The 21968-nt window shown below is 47.7% G+C and overlaps 3 protein-coding genes across 3 annotated transcripts; all 3 read left to right on the top strand.

Moving 5' to 3' along the window:
* Positions 1–5012: 5012 nt before the first annotated feature.
* Positions 5013–6494, top strand: N7518_004219 (camp independent regulatory protein; the record flags this gene model as incomplete). The annotated part of the gene is made up of 1 exon (XM_057185146.1): positions 5013–6494. One exon carries the CDS (start codon positions 5013–5015, stop codon positions 6492–6494), a length of 1482 nt encoding a protein of 493 aa, XP_057041916.1.
* Positions 6495–13085: 6591 nt separating this feature from the next.
* On the top strand, positions 13086–14976 carry N7518_004220 (Zn(II)2Cys6 transcription factor; the record flags this gene model as incomplete). The annotated part of the gene is made up of 3 exons (XM_057185147.1): positions 13086–13567; positions 13614–13702; positions 13778–14976. The coding sequence occupies 3 exons, from the start codon at positions 13086–13088 to the stop codon at positions 14974–14976; spliced, it is 1770 nt and encodes a 589-aa protein (XP_057041917.1).
* A 1235-nt stretch (positions 14977–16211) lies between these two features.
* N7518_004221 (putative ABC efflux transporter) lies at positions 16212–20213 on the top strand (the record flags this gene model as incomplete). Its single annotated transcript, XM_057185148.1, is given in 3 exon segments — positions 16212–18987; positions 19005–19463; positions 19540–20213. The coding sequence occupies 3 exon segments, from the start codon at positions 16212–16214 to the stop codon at positions 20211–20213; spliced, it is 3909 nt and encodes a 1302-aa protein (XP_057041918.1).
* Between the last annotated feature and the right edge of the window lie 1755 nt (positions 20214–21968).

The raw sequence follows: 21968 nt of genomic DNA on the forward strand, positions 1-21968 counted from the left end.
GACCTCGCTTATTTATGCCTGGCATTTTTGGATTTATAGGTTTGGATTGCCACTTGTCTTTATTATTATTCTGAGAGCCAATGATTGTATGGCTAATAATAAAAAGACCAAGATCAGATTAACTAGTTAGAGCTATGGATAGACGTGTACAGCCTTACAACACAGCCTTGAATTAATCTATTTGACTTTGATAAAATGAGCACTGATTCCATGCCAATTAGGGGGCTAGGATCAGCAGGCCAAGGGGTCCCAACCTTACCAGGGTTAAGCATAAGCAGAAAGAAGTTCGGGCAGTGCGCTTGAGTAGGGCATCCCTGTCTGACGTATCACATTGCAGATAGCCTACAGGAGATGTGATTTGTGGTAATAATAAGTAACTAGTCAAGTAATATCCCATTATTTTAGTATGCACGGGTAGGGTAATTGATAATCCAGGATGATTACTACCTAGGTCAAGGTTACACTCCAAGCTAAGACAATATTACATAGTTCAAACAGATCAACCTTCGTATTCGGTTTTAGCAGCTCCCCGAGGAAAACAATGCATTCCGCCACATGGTCATGTAAGACAAGCAAGTTAGAACCTTGGAAATGCCTAGGTAAAGTCAAGTAAAGTTAAGTGAAATAAAGGTACGGAAGAAACGTTAACCATAAACCTGCAGCCACAGGTTCCATGGTTCGCAACGAGAAAACTGGCTTTTAGGCTTCGATGACATTGTCAGCTAGCCTGCCTAGCCAGCCTAGCCACTCAAGGTTGGCACCCGCTTGGCATTCACAAGCTCTTGGCCCCAAGAGTTACCAAGGTGCTTCCCTTAATATGTAGGCACCAGCATTTGTCGGTGCATTGCCTTTTCTTAGACCGCCATGGAGTATGATGTGTTGAATGTTATTTATAAAGCTAATATTACAAAGAGACCAGAATAAAATGAACCCCATGCAATGAAACATAACCATAACCATAAATTAAATTGAATTAAATTAGAAGAAAACAAGGAAGAAAAGCCATTTCAGCATATTCTCTATTCATCTAGACAATGGATACTTTAATTATGCTAGTGGAGATAAGCTCGTGTGACGTTTCACAAAATTAGTTCTTGGCAACCTTTAATTCCAGGGTTGCAACGAATGCATGACAATACAAGAAACAGTTACTCGCACGTCATTTCTAGTCGATTATAGATTTGTGTCAGTTGTATATTTGATATCTGGTCTCCGACTGGAGAGATCAAACAACGCAGATACCTTGACTTGGGGTTTACAACGTTAGACCGGATCACTAATCGGAAATTATTCATGAAAAGCAAATGCTGTGTAGCGGAGTTACCTCTTGATATATTCAATCCGAAGGAGCCCGAGGCCATTAATAATAGATTAGCAGCTAACGAATACAGTTCCAGAAGGCCCACATGAACCACGGTCGGCGAAACAGTCGGTTTATCCCGCAAGGGTATTCTATCAGCTGGTGAGATATAGTTAGCGAGATGTGGAGCTGGACCCACTCAAAAAAGGAGTCTCCGGGTAACCGGATAGACCTCAAGAGCATACGCAATCGATATTGTTTTTCTTTACGGAGTACGGAGTAGTGAAGTGCATGGCAGCTCTCTTGGATTACGGAGCAGAAACCCCTGAACCCAGACATTGGTGTCACTATGCCCTAGGTGTGGATAAGGGGGGCGATGTAGACCTAATAAGCTGGAGATGGGTTTCCACCTGGCAAATGAGAGACACTAGACTATCCCAATGTAGCAAGACTTCGGGATCACGGCTGTTAAGGGTGGATCCAGGCGATCTTGGGAATTCGAAAATTCGGTCGGGGCCTGAGCTTCTAAACTAATATTGAAGTGATTGTATGGTTGCATGCTTCAGGTAAGGGAATGCATGTAGTGATCCGTGTTGGTATGCTTCTTTTATCGTTGAAGGAAATAGAGCCGATGTTAAGGTGAAAATGTAACGATTCCGGCTTTTTCTGATAATGATCAGCTGCACCAGTCTGATTGAAACTTGGACCCTGTCAGTTAACCTCGATCATTACCCAGAGCCTATCATTAACCGTTAAACAATTTTGACTGTGGCACAAGAGCACAGCATAATCGTACGGAGTATTAGTCCGCTAATCCTTATATCTTGCATGTTCAATCATACGCACCAAACTATATCTTCTATAGCTTGGTCACTCAAGCCTTGTTTCTTATTCCATTGAACCTAGAGCGAAAAAGCGGTGCGACCTTGCACACTCCGTATACCTGGTAGACGGAAGACCGGGTCACGACGGTGATGTCCTAGTCACACAGGACGGCGCCATGTGAGACATGTAATGCAGGCGATATAACGTATGTAGGAAGTACGCTGACACTATGATCGGCTCGTGCCATGCTTTTTTCGAAAATAGAGACACATGGACCCCCCCAGCGTTTTAAACTTCAAATGGGCTGAAGCCAAGGAGAAAATCAGCTGCCAAGCTGGACTAGCTTCCCCGAACCCTATTAGAGTGATCCTTGTGCAACGGGGGAGTTTGTTGGCGATACGCTTTCGCTGGCTTGCATTATTCGGCCCGTGCGTGACAGAATTCCGGATAGAGTTATAGCGCAAGTTCAAATATGAGAAAGATGTTTCTGACACCTTTTACGTATGCAATGTACAGTCCAATATTAGATTTAGAATGTGAGGCCCTACCCACCTGCAAGGCTAATTAGGTACAAGGCTAAATCTGCACGGCGAACATGAACGGCACGGAGCGCAGACTCGGACCAGTTAACCTTATCGTCGAGTCAAGGTCAAGGTGTCAGCAGACATGATTCAGTGGAATCATATTTTGGCCGACCGCCTGGTAGTTGGCGGATCATGTTAGTTTAAGCCATTATTTATTGTTCTTAGTCCTACACGAACGATATAAGTCAGATGTGAAGCAGTGCACTTTCTAATGTAGTCTGTGGCTACTCCGTAGTATAGCCAGTCGTAACTCATCATGTTACGTGGCTTGCTGCCTAGCTCGCCGTGCATCATTTTATGCACGCAAACAATATACGTACAAAATAGGACCAACCTTGAAACCGAAACCCGGAGATTTCTTGATCTACAACACTCCGTATGCATATGGAGTACGGAGTACACTACATCGTTTTAGTTTGTGTTTTCTTTTCCCCATGTCATTGCTTTGATCTGGACTAGGATTTTGTCAAGCTTTGTGGTCAGCGCAGTTAAAATCCAAACACTGCGTCATTGGACCTAATACGAGTACGAGTTACGAGGATATGACCACTGTGGCTTAGGTTTACCATTTTTAGCCTATGAGATATCGAATATCTGATATAAATTAAATGTCCCGGGTCAGATTCGCTAAGATCAACCTTGTTTGGATGTGACTCGTATGGGATTTGCCTGCCAAGGGATAGGGTGCTGGATAAGGCCACATCGGACGGAACCGCCCAAACTATGTTTCGACGGGGTACATAATTATTAATCAATGGCTATCCTCGGTCCTATTGCTAAATTCCGATCGTCAAGTGGGCTTCTATTCCCTGGTAGGTGGAAAATTACTATTAGGACTCTTCTTTAAGCATGGCAATTGAATTGATGTTTCAATAACCCGGTTGGATATCCAAAGGTAATGTACGTTGACTACATACTACATTGACTACGACTACATTGCCTACAATATAAGTATGCAATATAGAATTGATAAAGTCCCCCTTTTGCCAATAATGAAAATACCCAAAGTGGAGGTGTGGATGCCTTATAAGCGAGCATAAAGTTCAGCGCCGGTCTCCTCGTGTTGGATTAAGCTTAAGAGTTCCGCACTAACCTTTTTTTGTGACCAGAGCGCCACTTTTCTGACACAGACCATTTCCAATGTTTTCTTTTCTTGTTTCTTACCATACGGAGGATTCTCTGTTTATTAATGTTGATCCTATTATATTTAATCTATCAGGAATGGAGCCTTGAAGGGGCCAAATTAACCTTACTCGCAAGGGTTTCCAAACCCCGTAAAGCCGAGCCAAGAGTTGCATGGAATTAACTACTAGCCAATCCGGAAAACTGGTTCACTCCCCGTAACTTATTATATTGAATTTCGTTGTAGACTCACAGTTATGATCCATGACGTGCTTAGATATAGCTCTAACACATAATTACTCTGTACAGGCTACACAATCTTAAAGCCTTTGTATAGCCGTGCCACTTCAGCCCCATGTCGAGACTCTCCTTTCCAAGGTTCCCATGCATAAATCGTGTGGATTTCCCAGATCCATTATTTCCATGTGTACCGAATCCAATAAGAAACTAAAATAAATTAAATAATTCTCTTGGAATCTCGGCGTTTAACAAGTTCCGTTCGATCTTTTCGCTTGGATCGCTTGACCCGCTCTTCTTCTCTCCGCTTCCCTTATTTAACCTTCTTTTTTATGATTTCTTCATTGTTTCTTATAAAGCGTTGCGGGAACATCTCCTCTTTTTAGTTTTCCTCTTTTCCCTCTTCTTCTAGCTTTCTCTTTTTCTCTCTTTCTCGTTGGTATTCACTTCCCGAGACAAGAACAGCTAAGCCATTCCTTCAGAACCCCGGTGGAGTCATTAAAGTAGGTCGCCCCCCATCTCTCTTTGTGCCTTTTAGCCTTGGCTCTCTCCCTTGTCCGGCATTCTTATGCCTTCAAGCCCACCTGGTCCACAATCTCTGGTCTCTTCTCTTCCATTTTGGGATAAAGCCTTGAATCTTGAATCGGTCCAAAAAAAGAAAAAGAATGAAAGAATAGCCTAGCCGTCTTGAGCTCAAAGCTCGGCCTTACCCACGCTGGCTTCCAGGCTTACCCCATACTGACTCGGATCCTGGTTCCTTTTATATTTGGACCTGAACCCTATTTTCGTCCTCTCCACTTGCGCCTCTTTCCTTTTCCCTTAGATCTAACTCATTCCTCTCAGACACTTTTCGTACTCCATTTACCCTTAAAAAAACCCTTTTATCCTTCAACCTGGCAATCAGACCAAATCAACCGGGGTCGTCGGTTGACTCGAGAGCTTGGATGGAGACGTATTACGGGCACGTTCGCACACCTGCGGACGCTATTATTCTTTTCGAGGCTTGCCGCATCGGCCTTTTACCTCGCGTGCAACGACGATTATCAGAGAAAGAGCGACAGTCCATCCGTTCCGGTTCGGTCTTCGTATGGGATGAGCGAGAAGCGGGGATGCGGCGATGGACCGATGGGAAGTCATGGAGCGCCAGTCGTGTATCTGGTAGCTTCTTGACTTATCGTGAAATGGAAGGCAAGCGCGGAGGTGGCAGTGTCTCTCAAGGCTCTGCCTCCCGCGGAGGCAAGACGCCGGAGAGTCGAGGCAGTGACGATGAGCGCGCCGATGGAACAGATGAGGGACCGGATGGGTACCGTTACAAACCAGATGGTTTGATGAAGCAGTCTTTCAGTATCACGACATCCAACGGTCAACACTTGCATCTGATCAGCTATTATTCACGCTCCCATCCTTCTGCCGCCAACTTACAACAACCGACTTCCGATCCTGCCCTGCGTCATGTCCGACCCCAGAAAGGTCTCTATCCCGAGTCGACAGTTAATGATCAACAAAATCTCCCTGTCGTTACCCGTGGACCTATGCCAGGCGCTGCTTACCCAATAACTCCGCATCCCCTCGGCGCATACCCACGCGTCACTCATACACAGCCATACCCGCCTGCCTATGCTTGGCCGCCCACCCCTCTAGCCACCCCGCCGACTGTCTCGGTTCAATACGGACCTGGTCCTTCTTATCTCCCCCCGGTTGGTGCCAACGGACACCCTCATTATGGCCCGCCACACCATCAGCCTCCGCATCAACATGGTGGACTCCCACCCCCTCCACACGGGATGACCAGCCCCTATGATCGACCACATATGGAATCAACATTACCTCCAGCTGGACCGCCACCACAACAACCAAGCTACATGAACCGGTCGCCGCGATCAATACATGAGCATGCTCACGCCCACGCTCAAGCTCAGGCCCATGCTCATGCTCATGCTCAAGCTCAAGCTCAAGCTCAAGCTCAAGCTCAAGCTCACGCCAACGCACACGCTCACGCCCATGCCCACGAGCAACGCAACGCACCTGTCTACGGACATCTAGTTGATCCTCGCATGGCATCACCACGCGTGCCAGTCCAGTCCCTGACGCAGTCAAATGGACACGTCCACAGCCCTCACCTGGTGAAGCAGGAGCATCCTGCCGCGCTGTCCTCTCTCAACCCCATCGCCACGTCACCGAAATCTTCCGATCCTGCGAGTGCTGGAAATGCAGTTCCTGGCATCAGCTCATTAATGAATGGTGCAGCGCTGGCTCCTTTCCCCCCATCGACTGCCTCTCCCGGTGGCCCCGCCACGAGCTTGAATGGAAACCCCACACAGAGCTCTTTCGCCGATGGGCCACGGGATATCCCTAATGAAAAGATCGGATTCGGAGGCGAGGACACGAGAGCGCTGCGTCAGCTGGACCGCGCCTTCATCGCATAAATCGCTCGATGAAGGTTATTTGATGGATTCACTCAATGAAACAAAAAAAATATATCTTAAACCCGAACCCGCTCACAGGGTTGATGCCCGACCTAACCTCACACTTTATCTTCATGTCTATGTTTCTTTATTTGCTGCGGCTCCAGGGAGTCTTGCTGCTGTTTCAGTGATATCCTTTTGTTTTATCTTTGTATTTGTCATTATTAGCATCTTGCATGGGTCGGGGCAATTCGAATTCTTGCTTTATATGTGATCGGGTCATGGATACGGGTTCAATGGAGACTTTTCATATTATGCATTGGGATCGGTCTACACGGTTGGGATACGGCTTTTATTACTAAATGGGCTATCTGTGTCTTGTCAATCGACTTTCTTTTTCCATCTATGACTTTGCGTTGTGCTCTCCGTATACTTAGATGTATCTGTGTAGACACCTGAGAACTGGCTTGGAATCCGTCGTACTCTCATTGCTTTCGCGTCACATACTTCATGTATCTAGGTGCAGAGCTCTGCATTCTGACTTTCCTATGGTGAGCCTGAACAATCATCAACTTTGACAAGCTCGAGCTATGTCGCTTTAGCTTCTTTTGACGTCAAAATGAACCGACGACTCCTCGGACTCCCTTGTTACCTAGGACTCCACCTCCTCAGGTGTCTGGGCGATGGGAATGAGAAAGTGATATCCAAGACCAGTAACAGTGTCGTTATCACTGATCTATATGGGACGTCGTACCTTGTGATCATAGTGTCCATCCCAAAGTGAATACGCAACGCTCTTTCGACATTTCTGACCCTTTTACAATCTTACGAATGGCTGCCTCCTTTGCGGATAATGCTCATCTCGAATCATCGAATCAACCTATGAGAATTGAAATCCATTCCTTACGCTGCTAGTTATTAATGCACGTATCAGATTACGTGGTAGAAGATAAGTGATCAACCAAACGTGATGATCTAGCTAGAAGCTCTCTAAATAGCTTCATACGAACAAAGCCACGAAGATCTCATCCTCCAGAATCTAGAAGGAACATCTCTACAGGCGGGATAAGGAGACTGCCAACACGGCAAGCTGCCTGCGAGAGGAGAGAAATATATGCCAAGGAGAGGTCTACAAACTGCATAGCGAAACAGTAAAAGCGCCCAAATACATTAGCTATTCGCCGGCTTCAACCAACCTCTTGGTCTGGGACGATCTCCATGGGAACAAGGTAATTGCCAATATCCGACGAGATCTGATTTCTCATTGGCCATTAGCTCGAGTCTATTTGAGACCTAGCTATTCTTATCATTCCCCAATGCCTACACCGGGGGAGAAATTTAAATCTCATCCGGTGTGAGCTATAACATTGGCCTCAAAAACAAGAACAAGAACACCAAGGAATGAAATCATTTACGAGGCTTTGCCCCTGAGTTCTCCCCGGGCCGGGTAGGTGCATGATGGTCATGCAGAGGCAGCTTTGCCGAATGCCCATCTCTCGCCTAGGAATACCTTATAGGATGTTCTGATCTGTCGATTCGATGGTACCAATCGCTTGAAGGAGTCTGCAGAACTTCAAAACCTAATTCTGCGGTCTTTTATTTGCTTGGATTTTGGTCTGGCTGGACCTCGTATTCTGAGACTGCTTCGGGGAGATATGTGAGGGTTGGATCAGGCTCATCAAACTACGCAAGGCATATTCTGATACAGATACATCGATAAGTCCTGGTTAATATCTAGAGATCATGGCAGACAAACTCGGGGAAGGGCTCCCTACGTTGAGTATAGCCTTGCCCAGTTGGATTTTGTTGCCTTAAATGACGTATCCGCGCTACGATCTCCGTTGATAAACTAGTGAAGTATCTGCAGGATCCCGTGGCTGCAATCCTCGGCGTCACCATTCAACGAGAATACCTTTGAAGATCTACTCAGTACTTGGTATCTGTGCTCCTTTTACTTGATTCTCTGGTGGCTTTACTCGTAGTATAGATCGGCACCCGCGATATGCCTGGTGCCGGAAGTCCCTAGATATTCGCTTCTTGGAAGGATGTAATTTCTTCTATCATCTAGGTTCAACTGTGGTTTCTAAACAGAAGCTGGTTATCTTGGTTGAGAATGGCACTGTCTGGGTTTATAGGACCCTCGAATGCCCACTGCGTACGGTATACGGCATCAGGAATGACATTTGGTACGCCTGGGTTCATTTGTGACAGAGACCAAGCCAAAACGGGATAATTCTGGATTTGAGGCTTGTTTTGGGCCACCAACGATGGATACATCGATATAGTTGCTTCCGATACAAGCTTTACTCGAAGTCAATGCTGTCACAACAACTGTCAACGACGTTCATGAACCTACCATTCGGGACAAATCCCAACACAGTAGTAACTAGCATTGAGCACAACAAAGGGCTTATTTCCTCGGAAATATTAATTAGGATAGGAAGGTGCTACATTCTTCAAATTAGATGATGAACCAGGGCAATGCGATTGTCACCAAGGAGAAACAGGTAACCTGGTTCGTAAGAGAATCAACTGATATAATTCCCTGTCCATATGGTCGACTTCAAATACATCATCATGAAGGAAGAACCCAAGAAGGACGGTGACCTCATGCTGTTCCTTGTGATACATATAATATTAGTTTATGTCAATGCGAAAAAAGAGGTTCAAAACATATTGCCATCTGTTAGGATGTCGATATATAATGCTGTCGTTATCATTGGATAGCATCCAAGCTCGGTCTTTAGTCTCACGGCTAGTACGAAAAGCTCCAGAACTGTGAAATATTATGGCCCCTGTATAACTTTGAAGAGTAATCTGAGGATTCGCTGCGAAACGGTGAAACAGTCTGTATGAATTCAAGTACACCCAAGAATGGCACATATACTCATTATTTCCGGATCTCCAATATCGTGAACCTTCCGAGATGGCATTTTTATATTTCACCGTAGTACTCCGTAGTGTAGACACTATGTCATGTTTCATAAATGATCTGTTAGTCTGAGCTTCTCGACCCCCGCTACCAAGTGGATGCTTCCTGACTTTCAGAGATCCATCAAATACGGCCGAGACGGTGGATTATGGCACGTTCAACATAGCGAGAGAACATGTTCCGACTGCGACTAAAATTCATGTGTTATTGCCGATGGGATAATAGTCTTGATGCCTCTACGCCTACTCTCCTATCTAGCATAGTTTTGAATACCTTGCGACTATACAAGATCACCAAGAGATGCCAACGAATACATATCGGATGACATAAAGAAAAAAAGTAGTCCCGCTTTTTGGGCTGCTAAGCTGGGCCGATATACAACCTGGGGTTCTGGGCTCATGTCTCGGATCCGAAAACGTTGAGACGTGGAGCATTCAACCCTCACGATTGAAGTAAGCACATTCCGCTGGGTCATAATTGGTTCTCTGTTAGGGAGCTCGGGGGATCTGGGAGGAAAGAAAGAGGAACCTCATGAATAATTTCGAGATTGCCTATCCACAATCCACCAGCTGGATGCCGATCACACTACAGCCAGCCCCTGTCGTATGAGAAACAAAAACCAGCATCGCATGATACATTTGAAATCTCTTACTAAGTCCAGGTAACTAGTCAACTAATTAGTTAGTTAGTTAGTTGGTTAAATACCTCATTAATGTTTGTTCAGTGGCTATATTCAGAGGGGTGAAGTATTGGCCTGTTTTGTCAGGCTGCAGAAGAGTAGTCCGAGCGTTTGCTCGATACTAGCCACAAAATGCTATGGGTCTCTTATTTCGCATGTCGTGCGTCATATTATCTCAAAAGAGACATGTTTCAGATATCCATAGTTTTCCACTAAATCCCGAATGGCCCAGAGACCTCATGACCAACGCCGACGAAATTCCGATTATTCCTATGGGCAGTTGGAGCTGAAAGAGGCCGAACCGAACCGAATCTAAGCGAGTGGAGCGTAAAGCAAAGTCAATTCTTTTCCTATAGGTTAACCGTTATACAAGTATGTGCAAGGCTATAAACAGCTTACTCTGAATGGTTTAATTGGAGAGATTGGAAGAGTTGAATGGAGCCTGTGTACTCCGTACGGAGTACAACCAGTGGAAGCCGAAATTTTTTTTGATCTGACTAGTGTGCTGCGCAAGGCTCAGAAATCTGTTCGAGTGTCACTGATTGGTATATTCAGCATCGTCGGCCCAAATTGTCGTGCAGCGGTTCCGGTGGTGCCTGGCGGGGTTTCCCTTATGCGGCGAACACCGGTTAGACATCATCTCCTCGTGTCCACTGTTGGCGGCGTGCAAGTCTTCTCTCGGGGGTTCTCCGAGCATGACTGGGGGTAACCGGATTAGGCAATAGCCTCACTCCACATCTGTACGGGGGAGGTCAAAGAGCAAGAGGAAGAGTCAGAGTGAGAGGCCGAGCGAGGGAAAAAGTACGAGGACAAGCTAGTCCAGACCTTAACCTCGGCTTAGTTACTGGATTGGTCTACGCCCTGGAGGGGGGTAAGATGGCTCTGGCCTATGAACCGAGCCTGGAAATAGTTGTGTGCTTTCGTACTTTGTACTCCGTTCACCCCCTTAGGTAACTATATGGCTCATTCACTCACACCCCTTGCTCCTTACCAGGAACCCGATCAACATCAGTTGAAGCAGACATCCATGACTTCTTTGTTTCCGGCCCCACTGGGCGGGAACAACCGTTGACCCGCCTTGAACCTTGGAAACGGATATTTCTTTCATTGTTGAAGATAGTATATAGATGTAGATGGTAGAAGGAGAAACACAATAGTGCTCTGTAGTACGGAGTCAGAGTGGGGATGATGCAACATCAAAAAAGCAAAGTGACTTCAGGGCGTTCCCCATATTTTCACGCTAGATCACCCGTATACATTGCCTGACTCGTTAGTGCCACATACCGTCAGCGAGCCATTGGCTCAGGTCGTTGGTCGGCCCCGTCAGATCAATGGACTTGCATGGTCGATCTTTGAGCAAAAAATTGAAACGAACTAAAAAATTTAATTGAGCTACTCACATAACTAGCCCGGCCCTAGTGCATGGACTGACTCCATATGAAACTCCACGTTCGAAGCGAAGACGCTGTACGGAGTATCGCAGTAGGGGTATGAAAATCATCCTCTCTGCCGTCTCAGCTGATGCGTCAAAATGGTTAAATGCTAAAAAAAAAGAAGGACGACATTGGTCCGTTATTAACTCCAACCGAGTGTGTTTCCTTGTTAGTCTCCCGGCAGATCCACGGGGGCCTTGCGCAGTTTGTACTTTTGGTGACCTCGCCACATTCCACCCCTTTGGGCTGTGCCAGGTTAGTGAGCAGGATATGATGGAAAGGGTAATCGACGCGAATAGTGACAAAAGGAAAGCGAATATGGACTAATAGATCCTCTACAGAACATTGGCCCTATTCTACAGACGGAATGACGGCCACGGATTCCGATCCTTGTCAATTCCCTGCAGCGGATGTCCGTGCTGGTCGCACCCAGAAGATCTGGCCCACTCTTTACCCCAGATTTGTTGGCGTAACACAGAGGGAGTGAGAAACGAAAATAGAAGAAAATTTCAACGTGGACGGGGATGGATGCTGCGACCCGAGTGATGGAAATTGTCGCCGAGAATAGAAGATCTCCATCGGTTTTCCGGTCAGCGCGCTTCTCCTTCCTAAAGAGAAAGGGAAGGAAGGGAAGGAAAAAGAAGATTCGACAGTGTGGCTTGTACATCAGATGGTTCGTCAGAAGTAATATTAACTCATGTCTTAGAGTACACATCATTCTACCTGAATGTTCTACCTGAATGTTCCACTGATTCTTGTCTTGGCCTAACCCTAAGTCCCCCCACGGATCAAGGGGGAATGTCTTATAGAATTTCATCTGGAGTACATATGGAACTCGTGACGAATCACCCACGTTATTTCATAGGAACATATGTAACATGTCCTATATAGCATGGATGTACCCCGTAGACTATGCAAGACACTCTGTATTATGGATCCGAGGTCGATCCCAAGGCAACGAGTGAAAAAAAGAATAAAAGAAAAAAAAATAAAAAGGAATTAAAGAATTAAAATCCCCAATGAAACGTAACACTCCATATGATGGCCTGGTCAATTTGCTCGGCTTCTTCACTGCAAATCAGGGCATCAGATTCGACATGCTTGGCAGCCTCCCCGCATAGCAAAGTTTATAAAGAAAATAAATACGGAGTCACTGCTCCGTACAGGTGTTGGAGAGTCGAATTGGATATTGATTTTCTTTAAATAAATCACGCAAATGACTGGAATATACGGAGTACTCCGTCCTCCGTAATGGATTCTAATTTATAGGCTAATGCGTTCACAGCTAGAGACTAATGTAGGCTGGGTTTCCATTACGCATTAGATTCACCCAATACCCTAGCATGTATATATTAATGTCCTTAATATCCTTCTAACTAACTTACTAGTTTCCTCTCTTTGCTCAGCTCATACCTGGATTGCCATCGAAAGTGTATTCTCTGATCACACGCACTGCGGTGGACCAAGCACATTTTCCCGTACTAATTTCCTCCCCCTCCATTTATACCCGACAGCCCCTCTCGTCAGCGCGCCATCGGTGCTCTTATCGGATGCCCTTTCTTCTATCCATGCATACCTCATTCTTCACCCACCAGGATTTGAATGGCTCTGAGGTGCAGGAGAATCACCGATCGGATATTCCTATCTCTTCATTAGGCGTTCGTGGCTCCGTCATCCGCGGCAGCACATCTAGTGCCAGCACCGGGGTTAGCACCGACGATGCCTCGGTCGATTCACTGGATTGGAATAGCGAACACTCGCCGGAACAAGACCAGCCACTGAAGGGGTATTCGCAGTTCGATGCGCAATTGAATGATATTATGGAGTTGCCCAAGGTGGAAGAAGTGGATGAACTTGGCGATGACTTGTTAAATATCAAACAGGCGGATGTGGAGTCGGGCGCTCCCGCTGTTCCACGGAAACGTGGTCGCCCACGCAAACATCCACTGCCTGCTCCCGGAGGCCAGGCCAAGGTCACCAAAGGTCGCTCCAAGACGGGTTGTATAACCTGTCGGAGGAGGAAGAAGAAGTGTGATGAGACAAAGCCGTCGTGAGTTGTCTTGGTCCACTGGGTTGTCTTGTCTAACAGGGGATAGTTGCCAAAATTGCCAGAAGAATGCGGTCGTTTGCGAAGGCTACCCGCTCAAGGAGATTTGGAAGAGTGGGAGACAGAGAGTCGCTGATGGTAGGTGTAGATTACATTTTACATTCTAATGTTGACTGTTCGCTTGAGACACTAACTTGGTTTTTTCCCCTGTAGCTCGATCCCAGTCTCTGACAGCCGTGCCGCGCAGTTTACCCCTTCTCATCGACGGTATCGAAACGGATGTCGACCGTCGCTTTTTGGACCATTTTGTGTACGGTTTCAGTCGCGTCCTGACGCTCATCAACGATGATTCAAATCCCTTCAAGGAGATTCTCCTCCCGATGGCGACGCAACATAGGGGGCTGATGCATTCGCTAATGTGCTTGTCCGGATCGCATCTCTCGGGTTTGGATCCCGAACCCAAGCTGAAGGAGCGAAAATACTTTCATTTTCACCGCGCTATCCAAGATCTGAAAGATAATATCAATGCGTCATCATCAGCCCAGAGCCCCAACGAGGAGGATCGATTGTTAGTCGAGGACCCGATCATCGCATCTACCATCGCCCTCAGCTTGAACACAATCTGCGAAGGTGAAACCAACGGCGAATACCGACCGCACATGGATGCTGCCCGGTACCTGCTGTTGTCACAGCAGCCACGGAACGAAAAATTCCGCCAGTTCATCGTCGAGTTCTTCCAGTACCACGACGTCTCAAACTCCCTCACCTCGCTTGACCGCCGTCCTAATCTCTTGCACCCCGAGCTGCACATGCCAAACTTCGTACCCGGCGTGTCAGCGGGGATGTTCCTCGGCGTATTCGACGGTCTCTTCAACTACATCTCGGAGATAACCCAGCTCCGCGACCGTATCCGCGAACGCTTCAACGAGGGCTATGAGCCAGCAGTGGACTACCAGACGTTGAGCGAAGCAGTTTCCATCGATATGGCCATCCGGAATTGGGAGACCTCGCACGAGCCCGACACCCCGAATTGGTGCCTGGCCCAACTATACCGCCAGTCCACCTGGGTATACCTGTACCGGACGATCCGGCCCTCGCGACCGAGCGATAAAATCGCGCAGGTCGTCAACGACGGACTCGACTATCTGGACCAGCTGCCGCAAGACGCATCCGCTTTCAGTATCGTGCTGATGCCGTTGTTCCTGCTTGGTTGTTCTGCGTTCGTGCCCGAGCAGCGTCAACGCATCATGCAGGGCTTCGAGAATCTCAAATCCTATTCTAACCTCCGCAACATCGAGCCTGCTTTCAAGGTCGTTGTGCGGGTTTGGGATATTATGGATACCCGGATGCAGGATAGTTGGGACTGGGAAAAGATCATACGTGATATGAATATGGATTTCTTGATTACTTGAATCTCCTTTTCTCCCACATCCTACCTTCTTACTCTTCTTCCCCTTACCCTTCTGATACCCTGTTATTTCTTATTTCTACGTTATTTATTTATTTGCTTCTCGTTGATTATTACAGTCTTGGAAGGGGATTCTTCGTTTGTCTGGGGACACGATGATCTCGATGTTGTACCATGTGGCGTTCTGATTTGATCACCGTGAGTGATGGTGATGCATATCTATATGCATCTCGGTCGGGGGATATTACTATTACGTTTGCATTTGTGGTTTTTTCTTTTTCGGCTTGCGAGCGTTGGTGCGCCGCGAAGTCTCCGTGTCAAAGGCGTATATTCTCTGGCTGCATTGCATGGCCCGACATGAGCGCCAAGCCGGCTTTCCTCCCGATTCAAAAAAGGGCCGAGTCGGTGTTATTTCTGTGGTGGATGAGTGATGTCGAGTGAGTGACTGAATGATCTCATGATGGAGGGCGTTTTTGTGTCTGGAGGAGGCCTGGTCTGGGCCTGCTATTTGATTTGATTTAGCTGATTGTATATATTCAGATCTCCCTTGGGTTTCTTGCGTGGCATAATAGGAATTGGGTCTTCATCCTTGTACAGTATCGGATTTGTCTCTTTCAGGTGTATTGGGGAGGATCATACAGTCTAGACCTGGCCTTGCATCTTCTACTTTATTTCTTTGTTCTTCACCGGCTGTCCTGGGTACATCCTGGGCTATAATGCAGTCAGATTAATGCTCTTACGTATATCGGGGGTATGAATACGAGTTAAGACTTCTAAAGGCTTTGGCCTCATATTTGTGTTCTTAGTCTTTGTGAATATCAGTTGAATACCACTAACATATTCGAGCGCAATATAGTCAAGGAGGTACCTAGTTATAAGCTCCTCGCCTACGTAAGGACCACGTTGCGGGGTGACAGACCATTGCAGACCAATCGCATTAGAAATTTGGAGGCTAAGAATAGTCCGGGGTAGGTCCGAGGCAAGGAGAATTAATTTTCTCAGACTTACATGACTGTGCAGGTGAATTGCAAGGGTCTGATGTCGAATTAGCCGTCCCAAGAGTCGGTTTTTCTTTTTTGGCAGAATCCGGGGGTCATCCTGCAGTCAACATCCCACCCCCATACCCATTCTTGTAAACGAGTCCACCAGCTGCATAGCACATCCGAACAGGGTCTCTTGTGCGGGGGGATGGCTGCTACATGACTCGCAACCATTCTCGCTACACCGGCAAAATACACTATGGAAAAAGACCAGATCATCACCGAATTGAGCGCAAAGCAACTCGGTCTCCCTGCAGATGTGCAAGATACTGCATACAATCTCTCTTTGCGTGCGGTAAATCCAGTATGCATCAAAGTCCGCAACTTATCGCTCGAAGTCAACACCACCCCGCCAATATGGGAGACCTCGCCATCACAGATCTGGCAGCGCTTGCGGGGTCAGGGGCCTCCAAGAACCAGCAAAACAGTTCTGGATAATGTGTCCGCCTCCATGCCAAGCGGTAGCCTAACCGCCATAATCGGAAGCAGTGGCTCGGGCAAGACCTCTCTACTCAACCTAATGGCCAACCGAATGAGTCTCTCCCGAGCAAACACATGCGGAACAACGACTTTCAACGACAACCCCAACATCGGGCACATCCGCAGCGCCTACGTTATGCAAGAAGATGTCCTCATTCCGACGCTAACAGTCCGCGAGACCCTGCGCTACTCAGCAGACCTCCGCCTCCCACCACCAACAACTCCAGCAGAGCGCCATGCAATCGTGGAACAGGTCATACTGGAACTAGGCCTAAAAGAGTGTGCCGACACCCGCATCGGCACGACCGCCCACAAGGGCTGCAGTGGTGGCGAGAAAAGACGCACCAGTATCGGCGTGCAGCTCCTCGCGAATCCATCCGTGCTTTTCTGCGACGAGCCCACAACCGGGTTGGATGCTACCAGTGCGTTCCAGATTATCAGGACTCTCAAGCGTCTCGCCCTGGATGGGAGGACAGTCGTTGTCTCGATTCATGCGCCGCGCTCTGAGATCTGGAGTCTGTTTGATAATGTTGTTCTCCTAGCCAGGGGAGCGGCGGTTTACAGTGGTTCGGTGGAAGGGTCCTTCGTGCACTTTGAGGAGTGTGGACATGTTCTTCCGCCGTTCGTCAACCCGGCGGAGTTTTTGATCGACCTCGCTGCCATTGATAATCGGACGGAGGAGCTTGAGGCTGCTTCGAACCTTCGTGTTGAACGACTGAGGGACGTGTGGCGGTTGAAACAGACTGCAGCGGCAGATACAGAGGCAGAGGGCAAAAGAGGAGAGCAGACACCGAATCCCGAGATCGGTATATTTGAGACTGGAGCTGTCAAGCAGGTCTCATTTCGTCGACAGCTTCGCGTTCTGACGTCTCGCACTTTCAAGACTACCATTCGTGACCCGATGGGTGTTGCTGGTAGTCTTCTTGAAGCCGTTGGGATGGCTGTTATTAATGGGTGGATCTTCCTGCAGCTCGACGAAAGTCAGTCAGGGATTCGCTCGCGTGAGGGCAGTCTGTACACCGCTAGCAGCTTAAATGGCTATCTCATTCTGCTATACGAGACCTATCGGCTGACTATTGATATTCGTCTGTTTGACCGTGAACGAAACGAGGGCGTGGTTAGTGTGCCGGCTTTCCTTCTCAGTCGACGAGCAGCTCGGTTACCATTGGAGGACTTTCCAGTGCCGTTGATTTTCTCTCTCATCTTCTACTTCATGGTGGGATACCGTTTGGATCCGGGACAGTTTATTATCTTCTTCCTCCTCACTCTACTTACGCACTACATTGCCGTAACATTTGCTGCAGTGGCCATTGGTGTAGCACGGAGTTTCCCTGCGGCTAGTCTGGTGGCAAACCTATCCTTCACGTTGCAATCCTTTGCGTGTGGATACTTTGTCCAGTCTAACCAGATTCCGGTCTACGTAAGATGGCTGAAATGGTGTGCGTACACATTCTACATCTTTGGGGCTCTGTGTGCAAACGAGTTTATTGGACCCAATGTCTCAGAACTGGGACAGTTCTATGCCTGTCCATATTCCGATAATCCTCTAGACCCTGCCTGCAAGCAATATACCGGGCGATATATCATGGAAAGTCTAGGAATGCCGTCGCAGTGGATCTGGCGGCCTATTGTGGTATTAGTCGCGTTTGCCGTCTGCCACTATATCTTTGCCGGTCTGTTGCTCCAATATAACCGCTTCGCGATAGATGTTGCCCAAGCACGAAGAACCGAAGGAGACCCAACTAGTGGAAAATCCAAGCTCGCTATACGCCCAAGAGAGGAGGCGCGCAAAGTGGCAATATCGCTTGACAAGTACGCGTTGGATATTCGAAAGAGACAATACCCCTGGGAAACTGCGAAAAGACTACAGATTCTGAGACCTATTACCGCGGAGTTTCAGTCAGGCGAGCTGAACATTATCATGGGCCCATCTGGAAGTGGCAAAACATCACTGCTCAACTCTATAGCCCATAGGCTGCACGGGTCCGTAGGGACACAATACCGCGTTCATGGCAACATGCTCTACAACGGCGCCGTACCGTCAGAAAGTGTGATCCGCTCGGTGACATCCTTTGTAACGCAAGACGACGACGCACTGATGCCCTCATTGACCGTCCGAGAGAGTCTACGCTTCGCCGCAGGTTTACGCCTCCCAACCTGGATGTCACGCGAAGAAAAAGACCGACGCGCAGAAGAGATCCTCCATAAAATGGGACTAAAGGAATGCGCCGACAATCTCATCGGTAGCGACCTCATCAAAGGAATCAGCGGCGGCGAAAAGCGGCGCGTAACAATTGCAATCCAAATCCTCACAGACCCCAAAGTCCTCCTCCTTGACGAACCAACCTCCGGCCTCGATGCCTTCACAGCAATGTCCATAATCGAGCTCCTTCACAGCCTCGCCGCCGAAGGCCGCACCCTAATCCTTACCCTCCACCAATCCCGCTCAGACCTCTTCACCCACTTCTCCCAAGTCCTCCTCCTAGCCCGCGGGGGTATCCTGTCTACGCAGGTCCCGGCACACAAATGCTCGCGCACTTTGCCGAGCAGGGCCACGAGTGTCCACGCACAACCAACCCAGCAGGCTTTGTCCTAGATCTCATCACGGTCGATCTCCAACAAGCAGACCGTGAACTCGTCACACGCGAGCGTGTGCAGGGTCTCATTTCCTGCTGGCAGGGTAATCCTCTCGAATTAGGGCTAGACCGGCAGACGTCGCAGATTGCCACGCCTGCGGAACTGGGCAGTCTCAAGCGCCAAATGCTGCCATTCCGCGTGACATTTCCGCTGGTATTGCATCGCTCCGTGGTCAACTTCTGGCGCCAGCCGCCGCTGGTTATGGCGCGGTCGATGCAGATCCCAGGGATAGCGATTATCATGGCGCTTTTCTTTGCGCCGCTGAAGAATGATTATGCGGCTGTGCAATCACGTATGGGGTTTGTTCAGGAGTTTGCGGCGTTGTACTTTGTTGGTCAGCTTACTCTATTGTTCCTCGGCTCTCTTTGCTGGCTGTCGTTTTTGTATAGGCAGGCTAATATCCTAAATAGGAATGCTCCAAAACATCGCGATTTACCCTAGCGAACGAGATGTATTCTACCGCGAAGAAGCAGACAACTGCTACACGGCATCAACATTCATCCTCAGCTACACCGCAATCGAAATCCCCTTCGAGATAGTCTCATCACTAATCTTCGGCGCGTTAGCTGCCTTTGCAGACAACCTGCAGCGCACCGTAACAATGTTCCTCATCAGCGCATTCAACTGTTTCTGCATAATCAGCTGCGGCGAGTCCGTGGGAATAATGTTCTGCACGCTGTTCTCGCACGTTGGCTTCGCCGTCAATGTGACGTCTATCCTGCTCTCCATTTCGACCATCCTCGGCGGCGTCATGAGTCTCAATGTCAACAACGTGCTGCAGGCACTGAACCATCTCTCGCCGATTAAGTATGCCATTGCTAATCTGGCACCGTATTCCATGCATGGCCAGGTGTTTCATTGCTCCGATGCTCAGAGGCTTGCTAACGGGGGCTGTCCTGTTGATTCTGGTGAGCAGGTGCTTAAGCTCTATAATCTGGATAAGAATGGGCCGATGAATATCATGGCGTTGGGTGTTTGTACGATCATATATCGGGCTGTTGCTTATGCATTTCTCAAGGCTATGAGGTCGCATAGGCTCATGGAGCGGTGGAGGGAGTGGCGGGCTCAGAGGAAGTCTAGATAGATCTGGATCTCCTTTTTGGGTGGGTTTTGTCTGTTTCATAGTTGAGATACCCTTTCACATATGGCTTGCTTTCTTTTTCAAATCTATGCGCTGCACTCAACTATTATAATGAATGTCTCGAGAAAGAAAGATGATAACTACCTATCGTATCAACCTGGACACGTACCACACGTCTAGGATGTACATAGCATGTATTGTATCCCTGTGTATAAGCAACGAAACTTTGGAAAGTGCGCGAGAAATGGAAGAGCAACATAATACTAAACACTCAACAGTGGGTGGCCTAGTGGTAACATGCATGTATACCACGAGGGAAGTGCCGAAGATCTTCTACTACCTGGACTGTTCCGGTTCGACTCCGGTCGTTCTCGCCTTTATCTCTTTTTTTTTCTTCTATCCTTCATAGAAGAGAGATAAACCAAAAGCCTCAAATCACAGTTATTGCCTGAGGCATTCAAGCTCATGTAGTATTGATAGCACTTTCCACTCTCCCTTTCCTTTATCCATTAGGTGCCATTTTCACACAATACACTGATAACTCTGATTTATGGGCCAGAATCCACAAACAAATGTTGCGTTTTGTGATACTTTGCAAACAAACACCTCCATCTCGACAAACGAACCCAACAAGCCAACAAACGAACCGTTCCATAAAGTCAAAACTTCGGCTTTATGCCATGGATATAAACCATGGATGGCCTTTCCATCCTGTTCTAGTAGACTTTGGATCTAAAAAACCGTAATCTAGTTTGATGTTGGCAACAATGAAACTTGATCCAGATTTACTTGATGTCTCCAAATTTGAGGTCTAGACGCCTTGGCTTCCAACCATTACGCCAAAAGGACGGTGATAAAGGAACTCTATACGATTATCTACATTTGACACCAAAAACCTAGTTTGAACAAAGATAACACTGACTTGTATGAAGCGAGACTACCAAATTCATGGTCACGTGGCCACCCATCCGAGCCATTGAGCACGATATGTACATTGCACAACGCAAAGAGAATACATTGACTAATATGGAAGGTTGACCCGGTGTCAAATTCGACCTACCAAGATGATGCCTAATCAACGGTGAAGCCTGTGACTCACAGTTCTACCCGAGAGCACCCGGTACACCCGACTAGGCAGGCAGCATTGAATCCATCGTGAAGGCCAAATACGAAGTAGACGGTTCAATGGGAATGGAGTTGGCAGGGGTTCACCCCCACCCTGTAACAGTGGTTCTAGACTGCGCAACCAAGAATCAAGCCATGCCGAGGTGAAAAACGACAGTCTTGGCATGGGGAGAGAATACTAAACGGTAAAAGAGTTGGAGAGATTAAGCATAACCCGAGTCCATTGGCGGAAATAAGCTTAATAATCGGCATCTTCCAAATGCCGGTTAGTCCCCGTTGGTTCCCAGAGATTTAACCGAACGTTCCACGGTTGACGACGGGCGGTTCAACCGGACAACCGATGTCGCCCCTTTCAATAGGAACAGTCCTGACAGATACGGTCCGCTCAACGTGAATGGATAACTCGGCACTTTGAGTTTTGTACCTGCCTTGAGAGTTTTGTACCTGCCTGCCATGAGTTCATACCACGTGTACTTGTACTGGATTGTACATACTACCCACGGAGCACCTATGACGAAAGTAATATAAAGCACACCAAAACCGGGATAAATGACAACGCTGTACAACTTAAAGCGTTGTTCGAGAGCGAGAAGCGCAGATCTGAGCCAGATTGATCCGACTTGATTCCTTGGA

This window comes from Penicillium psychrosexuale, assembly GCF_028828465.1.
Source record: "Penicillium psychrosexuale strain IBT 29551 chromosome Unknown utg000003l, whole genome shotgun sequence".
Lineage (NCBI taxonomy): Eukaryota > Fungi > Ascomycota > Eurotiomycetes > Eurotiales > Aspergillaceae > Penicillium > Penicillium psychrosexuale.